At 36.0% G+C, this 13895-nt stretch overlaps 1 protein-coding gene and 1 pseudogene across 1 annotated transcript; both read left to right on the forward strand.

Moving 5' to 3' along the window:
- The first annotated feature begins 2273 nt into the window (after positions 1 to 2273).
- On the forward strand, positions 2274 to 4024 carry LOC148195865 (uncharacterized; annotated as a pseudogene).
- A 3892-nt stretch (positions 4025 to 7916) lies between these two features.
- LOC148195866 (uncharacterized) lies at positions 7917 to 8393 on the forward strand. The gene has a single exon (XM_088095309.1). It carries the CDS (start codon positions 7917 to 7919, stop codon positions 8391 to 8393), a length of 477 nt encoding a protein of 158 aa, XP_087951435.1.
- Positions 8394 to 13895: the final 5502 nt, after the last annotated feature.

Genomic DNA, 13895 nt, shown 5'->3' on the forward strand with positions numbered 1-13895 from the left:
AAAAACTTAGCCAAAACAGCAACACTCCATGTGACATAAGTAATAAACCTATTACTACTCAAGTCAAACATTGAAGGCAATTTCAACACTATTGTCATAGGCATTCAATAAGGGCATCCAAAGAGAGGTCCTCAGTATTGAAATGTCTTTGACATCCTAAGTGGTTGTGTATACAACTTTGGGGAGTCAATAATCTAACATTACTAAAGTTCTCTTTTATAGAGTACTTTCACATATTTTGTTCATTGTAAGTGTTTAAGGTATTATTACCCTTCTCATTCTATTGAGAATGCTTTTAGTAACATACGACTTTAAATGACTACTTAATTGAATCAAGGAGTAGCCTAATAAATGAACATACAATATACAGGAGCATACAATATATACATCAACATACAACATATATATGAACATTCACTGGTGGTCTAAATGCAGGTTTGATAACAAATTTGTCCAAGGAAATAAAATTCTCACCTACTTTAGTCTATTTATAGGTGTTCAATAGTCAAATTGTGTTTTTCTTTTTATTTCTCAATTGACACTTCAATTTTATCTTTCTTTTATCTTTTAAAAGTGGTGTAGATAGTTAGTTTACTGTTTTCGTGACTACTTTAATATACTTTTCGGTCTTTGCACTTGTAGTGTATTTTAGGTACTACTTTTAGGTTTCTAAGTTGACAAATTTTGAGTTTTAGGGGTTTTATGTACTGGCAGTGCTTAAATAGCAACGTTCTACCATTCTTAACTTGTTAGGATAGTTTATTTGTAGTATATTTTCCTAGTTTAGTGCAGTTTGCAAAATTAGTACAAATTTTTCAGTTTTGAGTAGTGATTTTTAGGTATTTCATGTAATTTCTGTTTAACTCCACCTTGTTGCTGTTTTCCGGGTTGGTCTTATGCACTTATACATTCTACAGTGACTTTTAACATTGCCTAGTTAATTGAATGTTATAAACTCACTTTTGGTGGTGTGAGGGAGTGATTATTCTGCAGTTTTGGCCATAACAAAGTCAGATTTCGAAATCTACCATTTCTATGTTGTGTCACACTTTGAGCAAGTCTAAAGTGATCTATAAAAGTTGGTAGCATAGTTCAATTGCTGATATAATGGTCTAAGTGCATAATAGTATACTAAACCATCAAAATTCAGTCAAAACTGGGAACTGCCAAGGTGTTTTTTAGTAACACTTTGGATGGACCAGCACTGGAAAATAATGTATATAATATGTGAGATAAACAATAATACATAAGTTCAATCTATATTTTAATGTTTGAGGGATTAAAGTAGTATAATATTTAACGTAAATATGACAAAACATTGATGGACCAGCACTGCAAAATTGACAACATGTTGTGATAGGGCTGATTCACTGCCCTTTTACCATACAAATCATAATTTAAATCAAATAGAAGTCCACAGTTGAAAATAAAGACAATACGGCTACATTTTCTAGATCTAAATGCCAATTTCGAGATTACGAGAGTGAGTAACTAAATATACGGATCAATACGATATTATTATGAAGCTAATTGGTAAAATATGAAATAGAGAAAAAAGAGAAGTGAGAGCACTGACATGACAGAGATTGGTTTGTAATGTGTAAGGAATTGTTGACAAAAACGAAGCAACAGAGAAGAGAAAAGGTGCGCAGTGTGTGTAAGAAAGAAGAGGGAGGCTTATCTGTTGGACTTGGACATAAATAATATAAGATACAATTATAAATATTTAAAGGAAGAAAAAGAATAACAAAAAAACAGGTGTTGGTGGCTGAGAACGAGAGAGAGGTCAGAGGTTCCTCTTCTCAAATCGACATACTCTGTCGATAATACCACATCGTTAGTGAGTGGTCCAATCGACATACTCATATCCATTAAAAATATTAAAAATAATAAGACCAATTTATATAATGCAAGTCTCATTTTAATAATTAGTTTTATTAGTATCTTATTTGGAAAGTTCGTGTCCTTATATTAGACTGTAGAAAACTTTATACAACATTTATTGATTATTTAAAAAAAATCTTAATTTAACATAATTTTAGCACTCATGAGCTGACCAGGAAAATGATATATTTTTTCTAAATTCTCTCTTCTCATTTTCTATTTCTATTTTTTGGTGTTTCAGTGAAGTTTATGCTTACCCTCCACCAGGTATTACTCTCCCTCTCCAAATCCCTTTTCCTTATTTTCTTCCTCTTGTCTTTATTTTTCTTGAACCAACCTTTTTTTATTGGTTGTTTTGAAGGGATCAATATAATGGTTCAAACATGCTAATGGTGTATGCTCCTACAGCTATTCTAAAGTGCCATTTATACCAAGATTCAGCTTCTGCTCAACAGACATACCCATCAAAGATCAATAACAATGTTAATTTGGTGAATTGCAAGATGAATAACAATGTTAACAAGGAGGAGGCACTGGTAAAAATGGTCACTCTCCCTCATGGTTTGGACCCTCAGGATGACAGAAGCGATGTGGCCAAACTTTTTGTTTCAATGAAAACCATCATGCCTGCTCTGCTTCCAAAGCTCATACAACACATTGATGCCTCCGATGTTGGGAACAAGATAACATATATAAGGGGACTCTTTTCTTATTTCATAAAGCATTGTCTTAATATACATAGTAGTCATTTATACAAATTACTTTTACTTGCTTTTCTTTTTCTTTTTGCAATTATCAGCTGCCAGCTCAGGAATCTAAGTGGGTTTCGTGACTATTTGTGCCTATGGTGCTACCTTTATAAACTTTTGTTGTTGCTAGTTTAAGTTAAAAATTTAAAAATTTATAAATCTCTTTAATAGGGTTTTTATTTTTCATTTAGTGAGTCTCATTTCTCAAATTAATCAAACAGTAAAAAGCAATATAGACATCTACCTACAACCAAAAGTTTCATATAAAGGTAGGGACCTATATATATTTTCATCATACCTATATTCCTAATATGGGTTTCTAAGTTTTTTCCACGGTTGTTATGCTTTAGCTGTTGAGGTCTCTTCTAAACTTAGCCTTTGACCTAATTTTCTTAAATTAAAACTGAACCCCTGCTATTCATACTGTTGAGGTCACTTGGCTGTATTCATACACTTGTCTCAAACCCTTCTAAGCCACCTTTCATAGATTGGTATTGCATTCTTGGAGTGAATATTTCATACATACTATACTACCACTTTTCTCTCTTATTTTATATGATCATGCTAATTAATCTCTCCATATTGGGTTCTCATAGGTGGAAGAAAATGTAGGGTTGCTCACCATCCGCCAGCAATACCATAAACTTGGTAGGCTTAACTCCTTTTTTTTTCTTCTTTTTTTCATGGTTTCTTTCTCTTCTATAACAACAACCGTTGCTTTTTATTCACCCCTGCAACTTCATCCGGAGAAGAACAAACATAAAAAGGCTGAAATTGCTTTCAAACTTATATCTGAGGTGAGTTTCTGACACACAGTGTTCTTCACTAAACAAGTTAATTAAACGTTAATTGGATAATTTCTGTAGGCATATATGTGTCTGTGTGATGCTGAAAAAAGGAAAGGTTTTCACTCAAAAAGATCTACAAATTTCTGCTTTGAGAGCAATAGAATTCCATATACATCTAAAAAAGTCCCTGTGCCTTGCAATTCTAATGGGTCGACACGATCTTACAAAGTTCAGAGAAATATTAAAGACATGAGAGAAATGTTGAAGGAGGAGGCTAAGGTTATAGAGAAGTGTTTTCGACCAAATTTCATGTCAAAGAAATAGTCTCCACTGTACAATCCTGTAGATTACAGACATGGAAGCAGATTTCTGCATAAATTTGAGAGAGAAGTTCCTGTTTTCAATCCATTGAAATACTTGTACCAAGGATATCCTCATCTCAGAGATCATGTTCATCACAATTAGGACACATATTGGTACTTTGATACACAAAATCTTGTGCAGAAGCACAAGGGAGAAGCTAAGTATCTCTACGTTCATTGGAAGCAAATCAAGGGGAAATTAGAGGTTGAAAGGTTCACGGTTGAAGTTTGGCGTACTTAGAGCACACACTTGCAGGCATTAGAAACAAACGCAACAGTTACAACAATTCGCACTGTTGCTCAATCTTCACCAACTCGTTTGCTTTTATTTTTCCTAAACTACAGTTAAGGTTATTTAAACCTTCTCACTGGCATGCCAGTGCCTTGCCCCTTATTCCAATTAAAAACCAATCTTTCTCAATCAAACAACAACATACACTAACATCAAACAGATTCAAGAGAGCATTGTAACTCATAATGAATTTTTAAATGCACAACTTACCTCAACCGAGATAGCCCTTCACGATGGCAACCTTTATGCACCACGATAGAGACGCAACCCCACAACGGCCACTCCAGCCAACTCCCTCAACCAAGTTCCTTCAACCATATACTAACAAGTGAATGAACAAGTGAATGAAAAGTAGATGAAGGCAGCAATATGAACATGACGGTGTGAACGAAATTTTGTGGAACTTACCTTTATCAGAATATCGCTTCACGACCACGACAACGACAGCACCCCACAGCGGCCCCTCCAACTCCCTCAACCTCCACACCACCACCCCTCAACGAAGCAACAGACCGATGACGAACCCTAGTCCAACACTCCGAAAACCACCACGCACCGTCAACGACGACTGATCAACACACCACTTACCACCTTGACGGACCACCACCGGTGACTGACCGAGAAACTGACGGGTGAAGAAAGGGAGGGGATTGTGTGAAGAAAGCACGAAAGCGACGAAGCACAAGAGAATTAGATTGGGGATCGAAAAACATAAATTGGGACTTAAATTACCCAGGACGATACCGACGGCTTACAAGCCTTCGGTAATTAACTCAGTACCGAGGGCTTCAAAGCCTTCGGTAAAAGCCCGTCTGTAAATTGCGTTTTTCCTGTAGTGGTAGAGGTTATACTTTATGATTTTATCACTAAATTTCCTTTATTTTATAGCTAATAATGTGCCTGGAAGAATCTCTAACAATGTATAGAGCTAAATCAGCCATAAAGCAGGCAAAACAGCAAAAAATGTGAGTTTTGGAATGCTATCGCTGGGGCTGAGCGCCAAAAAGGGGGGATGAGCGTTAGTTTCATGTATCGCACAAAGCTTGAGCGCCCTTTTAGGGGCGCTGAGCGCCAGTTTTCTCGCAAGCTCACCTGGGCACTCTAAGTACTGAGTGATAACGGTTGATTTCATCGTTATTTGAGAGTAAATTTTGATAATAAAAGAACCCTTTTTTGACTTAGAAACTTGCTTGTTCTCTTGGGCATCCTAAGTGGGGCGCTGAGCGATGTCAATGTTGGCCCATGATCCAATTCATCCCTATTTAAGGATTTGCTCGACCTAGAGAGAGCATCTTTTGACATAATTGACACAAACTCCTATTTCTTCAGTTTTTAGGATTTATATTTCATTCTCATTCCATTGTTCATCTAGTTCCTCCATGACAAGAGGGAACTAAATTTAATTTGTTGATGTAACCTTCTGAACTCTCATGTATTTGAATTTGTTTTAATTATATATGCTTCTTTCATCAATTGTTAGGGATTTTCTCCTTTGCTCTATGCTTGTTATGTTTTGGTCTCTCATGGCATGATATTATGGTTTTCTTTGTTATTGGGAAATACCTAGAAACCACGACCTAGAGAATTTCTCCCAAAAGTCGTATTGCTCAGGGATGGGGGTATGAGTTTTGGTCATCTTAATCTTCTAATCATAATGCATAATTAATTATTAGGGATGCAAGGGATTGTGGTCTAGTAATTAAGGATGGGCTTTCTTCACCGAGGGATCGGGTTTTAAGTAATTTAGAAAGTGATGTTAACAATTGCATGAAGAAGATGAATTCTTAAATACATAAGAGTAAAATATGTGAGATCTAAACCCCAACAACATTCTCATCTAATAAATTCAATATCATTCATTCACCTTTGTATTTTTCCTCAATTGATCAAAAGTGCATTCATATTTATTTTCTTGTTTTTGCATTCAAAATCCTCTATTGTTTTTCAAAAAGTCTTAATTACTTGAGTAATCACATGATTGTTTAGTGTCGTGAGTCTCTTGGGAAACGATACTTGGTCTTACCATTTATTATTATTTGATACGATTCGGTACACTTGCCGATATCTTAACAAGTTTTTGGCACTGTTGTCGGGGACTCGTGGTTGAAACTATACTTTTGTGTAATTCTTAACCGATTAGACTTTATCTTCAATTTTATCTTTTTATCTTTTATTTTTATCTTTTTATCCTTTTATCTTTTTATCTTTAATTTTATCTTTTCTATTTGTTAGTGCTAATTTGGTGCTCTAGTGTTTTTGTTCTCTAGTGTATGCAGGGTACAATTCGGATTAGAAGCACAAAAGTCTATGAACCTCTTCTTGCAGGACGTCTAGATCTTTTACAGCCTTCACCTCAAAGATCTGACTAGGAAACAAAAAATATGGTTGAAGAGCAAAATGCTAGACGTACCCTGGCAGATTATGCAACAGTCATTAGCCTTCATCTTTTTAATAGCATTGCAAGGCTGAGGGTTAATGCTGCAAATATGGATATGAAGCCTGCTTTGATTCAATTAGTTGAGAGAAACCAATTCAATGGATTATCATATGAAAATCCATATGAGCATCTGACCACATTCAATGAGATATGCAATATTGTTAAGATCAATGGTGTGCCAGATGAACCTATTAGATTGAGCTTGTTTCCTTTATCTTTGAGAGGCAATGCTAAGATGTGGTTGAACTCTTTTCCAAAGAATAGTTTTACTGAGTGAGAAGATGTGGTTGCAAAGTTTCAAAACAAATACTTCCCACAGTCAAAGGTGAACAAAGGTAAGCAGGAAATTTCTTCTTTCAGGCAGGGCATGGATAAAACATTAGGTCAAGCATGGGACCGATTTAAAGGCTTGTTGAGAAAGACGCCCACTCATGGTTTTGATGAATTCACAGTAGTCATTATATTCCTTGGAGGTCTAAGCGCACAAACTAAATTGATGTTAGATGCCTCAACTGGAGGTAATATCAAGTGCAAGACTCTAGAGGAAGCTTATGATTTGATTGAAAATATGGCTACAAATGATAATGAGATGCATAGTGAAAGAACTCAACTTCAACAAAAAGGAGTTCTACAACTACAATCTCAAGATGCTCTACTGGCACAGAATAAGATTATGACTCAACAATTAGAGACTCTAATGAAGAAAATCTCTCAATTGCCAAAGGAATTGCATAATGTTTCTCAAGCTCAAGATCAACTTTGTTAGTTGTGTGGTGGAGATCATATCAATGGACAATGCGTCATGCAAGCTAGTATCCAAGAAAAAGTCAATTTTATGGGTAATCAAGGCCGCCAAGGTAACTACAACCAGGGTGGAAACCTCACCCAAGCATGGGGCAAGGGCAAGTTGGACAATTCAATAGACCACCACAGCAGCAATGGCAGCCACAACCCTCCTTATTTGATTGGACTACAAAGCTAGAGGAGACATTCCAACAGTTCATGCAAGTATCAATCTCTAATCACAAAAGCACTGAAGTTGCCATTAGAAATTTAGAGATACAGGTTGGTCAATTAGCTAAGAAGTTGGAGGAGATGCCTAACAAGAGTTTTGGGGCTAATACTGAAGTTAACCCTGAGGAGGTGTGCAATACCATTATGACTAGAAGTGGCATTGATGTTAGATGAGAGAAAAGTTGAGATAAAAGAAAAAGCTGAGTTGAGTGAAAAAGAAGAGATGAATGAAGAGAGAAAAGAAGAAGATGAGAGAAAAGAAGTTGAGAAAGATGAGAGGAAAAGGAAAGGAGAAGAGGATGAGAGAAAAAAAGAGAAAATAATTGAGAAGCCCCGTCCTTATCCAAAAAGTTTTCAAAGACTGAAAAAGAGAAACAATTTTGGCGTCTCATGGAGATCTTCAGGCAATTGGAGATTACTATGCCCTTGACTGAAGCACTGCAGCAAATTCCTGCTTATGCGAAGCACATGAAGCAACTCCTCAATAAGAAGAAGAAATATCTAGATGAGGAAACAATTGAAGTGCAGGGCAATTGTAGTGCTATTATGCAGAAGACTCTCCCTCCAAAATTTAAAGATCCGGGGAGTTTCACCATTCCTTGTACCATTGGAAACCATGATATAGGGAAGATTCTTATTGATTTAGGGGCTAGCATCAACCTAATGCCCCTATCTATGCTTAAAAAGATTGGTGGTCTTGAAGTCAAGCCTACAAGAATGATGCTTCAGTTGGCAGATAGGTCCGTCAAATACCCTTATGGTGTGGTAGAAGACGTGGTGGTGAAGATTGATAAACTCCAGTTCCCGGTGGACTTTGTAGTGATGGAGATGGAGGAAAATGCAGAGGTATCACTCATCCTTGGATGACCATTCATGAAGACAGCTAAGGTTGTCATTCATGTAGATGATGGAGTCTTAACATTGAAGGACCAAGAAAGAGAGGTAACTTTCAAGAAAGCAGACTAGTCTTAAAACAATAGATGAAGTTTTATCAGTGACTAGTCTACTTGATAAAGTTTCTATGTTGGTCAAAAAGGGCCTTAGTTGTTTCTCTATAAAAGTGGAAGGAAAGGACGAAGAGACGGAAGAAAGACTGGTTCACCAACACCCTGATGTGAAAAGTGATGAACCAAAACCTAGCACACTAGTGAAATTCAAGAACAAGTTATGAGTTATCAAGGATATTAAAGCAAAGGATGTTTTTGAGATTGAGGCTCCTTACTCTAGGAGAGTCAAGTTGGTGACAAGAAAATTGTTGAGTTTTTGTTGGTGTCATGAAGGAAGGAGGAACGCCAACATTCAAGATCTAGATTGAGTTTAATGGTGTCAAGCTCGTGACGTTAAACAAGCGCTTATTGGGAGGCAACCCAATTTCTGACGTTTTCTTTCTAATTGATTATTTATGTGGTTTGGATTTGATTTTGCTTTGCAGTAATGACAGAATTTACTGATGGATGCTATTAGATTAAAGCATCTACTAATGGATGCTATTAGATTAAAGCATCTACTAATGGATGCTATGATGATGAAGATTCAGATGAGAGCATGTATTGATGGATGCTATGTGATTAAGCATCTACTGATGGATGCTACTGACGACATCTACTGATGGATGCCGATGTAGATGAGAAAGATCAACATCTACTGATGGATGCTGATGAGATGAAAATATCTACTGATGGATGCTGTTGGATCAGAATTTTTATGTTTATACTTATTTTGTTTTTATTTTAGCTTGCTTATGTACTTGGTTTAATGAATTGTGCTGCAATGGTTTGGTATGATAAATTGTTGTTTGTGATGAGTAATATTCTTATGTTTGCTCTATTGTTTTATGATGCATGTTGGGTTAATGATTGGTGAGGCTTTTAAGCATAGATGGTGGTTGCTCAAAGTTTTTGTTAAAAACAGATGCATGATTTCAGTTGGGCAAGATGTTATTAAATTGTGGAACTTGATTTAGCCTGTGAGAGATTGGGCTCCAAAATTTTTGATTGATTGAATGTTGTTGCTTTGGAAGCATGATTGATTTTGCCTAATTTTATATGATTGAACCACTTGTTTGCTTGTTACACATGATCAAGGCCTTGTTTTCTTAGAGCCAATGCTAGTAGGTGAACCCAACAAAGAACGATGTTTCTCTTTAACCTTTAAACCTTGAGCCTAAAGTTGAAAGTTGAAAAACCCTTTTTGAAATCATTACCTTGAGTTAAGTAGAGTATGTTTATATGGTAATGGAGAATGGTTTAAGTTTGGGGTTGTGAGAAACCGAAAAGAACTTTGTGAAATTCATTAAAGAGCATTGAGCAAAAGCAAAAAGAAAAAGAAAAAGAAAAGAAAAGAAAAGAAAGAAAAGAAAGAAAAGAAAAGTTTAAGCTCAATGAAAGGAAAGTTGGGAATGAGTTTAATATTGGTTTCTCACATAAAAGAAGAAAGAGAGATTATTATAAATGTGAATAAATGAATTATGCACTCTCTTAACTCAAGGATTTTGTTGTCTAGAAAAACCAATTTTCTTCTTAGCCCAATGATAACAGTTGAAAAACTGTTATTTTTATGATTAAAATTGACATTAAAAGCAACCTTTACACTTAGAAACTAGCTTGAAATCATGCTTTTCTTTATATTTTTTGGAAATAAGAGAGCTGGACAGGTTTATGCTTGATTTCAGTGTTTTTGTGCAGGTTTTAAGGTGAATTTGGTGAAAGAAGTGAAGAAGGAGAGAGATGAAATCAGAAAAGACAACAAAAAGTGCAAAAAGGAGAAGCCGAAATCACCGCTCAGCGGCAGTTTACCGCTGAGCGGCACTCAGGAGCTTGCGGGAGGTCCGCTGAGGGGCAAAATGGCCGCTGAGGGGAGAAAACAAGTCATGCACTCACCGCTGAGCGGTATTTTACCGCTGAGCGGCACTTTAATGGGCTTGGATTTGACTTTTTGTAATTTACGAATGATATATAAGCTTTAGGGTTTCCTAGGGTTAGGTATCTCTGGCTGGAACGAAGCAAACACTCTCTCTTCCACCCCTTTGAAGGAGGATCTTGGATGCTGAGGCTTCCTCTTCACCTTTTTAGGGTTTATTCTTTCATTCTTTCATTGTAATTCATCTAGGTTCACCATGAATATGGTGAACTAAACTCTGTATGTTTGTTGGGGAATCAATGTAATCTTGTGAAACTCTCATATATGGAATCTGTTTTTACATCTTTTAATTAAGACTTATGCTTTCTTTCATCATTAGTTAGGGTTTTTCCTCTTTGCTTAATGCTTGCATTGTTTAACTCATTCGATGCATGATTATTGGTTTTGTCGATACGGGCACGTACGGGGAAGTCTAGATCCGGGGAATTTCTCCCAATATGATATTGGTTGTCGTTAAGCTCCTGCACTTATGAACTGATCATTAGGAATGCTAGGAATTGTATGAACTCGTGATTAGGGAGAAGCCTTCTAGAAAGGTACATTAGAGAGTGGCATTAACAATGATGATTTGACTGTTGAATTCCTAAAATATATGAGAGTGGATAAGATGAAATTGACCCCCAACAACATATTCATATCTATATTTCATTGAAAGTGTTTATCTTTTGATTTTTGCCATTGATCAAAATTCATGCATACATGTTTATTTTCTGTCTTGCATTTTAAACCCCAAATATTTCGTTTGTAAGTCTTAGTTAATCAAGAAACCACATAACTAAACTAGGCCGTGAGTCCTTTGGGAAGAACGATACTTGGTCTAACCAAGTTTATTACTTGAACGATTCGGTCATACTTGCCGATTGAAAACAAGTTTGTGACATCATAATTTGGTGTTCATAAATTTGTCCATCAAGTTTTTGGCGCCGCTGCCGGGGACTCGTGGTTTAACTTGTTAATTTGTGTGATTATTGATTATCTTTGACTTATTTTTTTATTTTATTTTTAAATTTCGAATTTTTTTATTTTATTTTATTTTTCTATTTATATTTTTTATTTTGTATTTTATTTGATTTTATTTTATTTTATTTTTCTGTTTTTATTTTTATTTTTTTTATTAATTTCAAATTTTTTATTTTTTGTTTATATTTTTCTGTTTGTATTTTATTTTATTTTGTTTTATTTTCTGTTTCTATTTTTATTTTTCTGTTTTCTGTTTTTATTTCATTTTCTTATCTCTGATCTTGTATCTTCTTTTATATCTTTTTGTGCTAACAATTGTTTTTAGGGTTTTGTACCTAATGTCTGCAGAATGCAATTTGGTCAAGAGTTTAACTATAGGGGCACTCAATTCTACCAAAGTAATCTCAACCAATGGTGGGAACCTCACTCAAGCATGGATCAAAGCCAATTTTGGCAAGCTGCTGGACAATTTGAGAACCAACCACAACAACAATGGCAGCAACAACCCTTTCTATCAGGAAGTTTGGATAGGTTGGAGGACACCCTTCAACGATTTTTGAAAAATTCCGAATCTACTCAGAAAAGCATTGAAGAATCATGTAAAAGAATGGAGATGCAACTTCGTCACATTAGTTAGAGATTAAATGATGATGTTAATACTGAAGTTAACCTTAAGGAGGAAGGGCAAGTCATTATCACTGAAAGTGACAAGATTCTTGATGAGGAAAAATTAGAGGGAGATGAGGAAAGGGTAGAGAGAAAAGAGAAAGAAGAGTTGAGTGAGAAAGATAACGATGAAGAAAAAGAAAAAGAATTGGTTGAGAGAGAAGAGAGAAAGAAAATTTGTGTGAAGATAAAGAAGTTGAGGAGAAAAAGAGAAAGGAAGAAAAAAATAAAAGAAGAGAAAAAGAGAAAATTTAGGGAGAGAAAAAGGAAGAAAAAGAAGATGAGAGGAAAGAAGAAGAAATCACATGAAAAATCACATCCTCATCTAAAGAAGAATCATAGGAAGGAAAAGAAATTTAAGTGCTTTATGGAAATCTTCAAGAAATTGGAGATTAAAGTTCCTATGATTGAGACATTGCAACAGGTTCCTGGTTTGATCAAATTTCTGAAGAAGTTCAGTAGAAAGAAGAAAAAGAAGAAGGAACTTGAGCTTGGGTCAAGCTAATGACGTTAAAAGAGCGCTTGCTGGGAGGCAACCCAGTGGATTTAAAAACTTTTGATTTGGTTTTGTAATTTTTAATTTGTGAACATTATTTTTGTAATTATTTTGTTGGAGATAGCATCTACTGAAGGATGCTAGGTGGTTAAGTATCTACTGAAGGATACTATGGCTGTAACACCTACTGATGGGTGTTGGTAAGAAAATTTAACACCTACTGAAGGGTGTTGGTGGATTTTGGGTCAGGCTCGTGACGTTAAACAAGCGCTACCTGGGAGGCAACCCAGTTGATTGAATATTTCTGTTTGTTTATTTTAGTTAGGGTTTGCATAAGCATTTTGAACATTGAATTGCAGGGAACCAGTGAGGGGCACATATGGGAGGCACGTAGGTTAAGAAAAGAAGGAGAAGAGCACTTCACGAAAGTGCCGCTGAGCGGTACTCTCGCAGAATAGGGTTTTAATTCCCCTTAGCGGGACCCGAGCCCATTAGGGTATTTTTAAACCCTAAGCTGCGCATTCTTTCACACTTTTAGACTTTTCTTTGCACAAACACTCCCACATACCTCCTCCAAGGTTTTCCACATCTTTTCACTCTTCCCTCTTAAGAAAATTTCTCTTCCACTCACTTTTTCACTAGTGTGCCATCAAAGTTTGGGGTTGGAAGAGAGCATTCTAGCTTGGAAGCATTCTCATTGCATCTAGTATCTCCACCCAAGTAAGTAAAATGCATTTTGTTCATTCTAGGGTTTTGATTTTGAATATGATGGTCAAAGCATGAAGATTTAGGGGTTTTGATTTCTTGGCATGATTTGATGATATATTTGATGTTTGAACCGATTAAACTGCATGATTATGAACTGGAAAACTGAAAATTGCATTTGGGTGGAGTTAGGAAAGCTTTAAAACAGGTTTTTCAAAAATCTGCAGAGTTACCGCTGAGGGGTAAACTGCCGCTGAGCGGCACTCTGCCAGATTTGATTTTTCTGGTTTTGTGTGATCTGGAATGTGGTACTGGTGGCGCTGAGGGGGAATTCTGGCCCTCAGCGGTGGTTTAGCTTCGAAAGGAGTTATGTTCTATGTTTTACTAATGATTAACATCATGTTCTGTGGTTTTGTTTGTGTTCTAAATGTAGGAATGGCATCCTCATCAGGAAAAAGATTGAAAACCATGGCAACTAAGAGAAAGGAAAAGGAACCAGAGCAACATCACTCTAGCAGGTTCCTCTCTAGAAAACATGAGAAGCACTTTAGGGTGGTTCAGGACAGAAGACTTTTGATGGAGAGAAAGGTTGGAATGATACCTAACCTTGCTCCTCAATTTGG

This window comes from Vigna umbellata, chromosome 7 (genome assembly GCF_029865625.1).
Source record: "Vigna umbellata cultivar VRB3 chromosome 7, Vumbellata_1.0, whole genome shotgun sequence".
Lineage (NCBI taxonomy): Eukaryota > Viridiplantae > Streptophyta > Magnoliopsida > Fabales > Fabaceae > Vigna > Vigna umbellata.

Bases quoted from the DNA above. Each gene is read 5' to 3' on its own strand.
- LOC148195866 (XM_088095309.1), top strand. From the start codon at position 7,917: ATGGAGATCTTCAGGCAATTGGAGATTACTATGCCCTTGACTGAAGCA.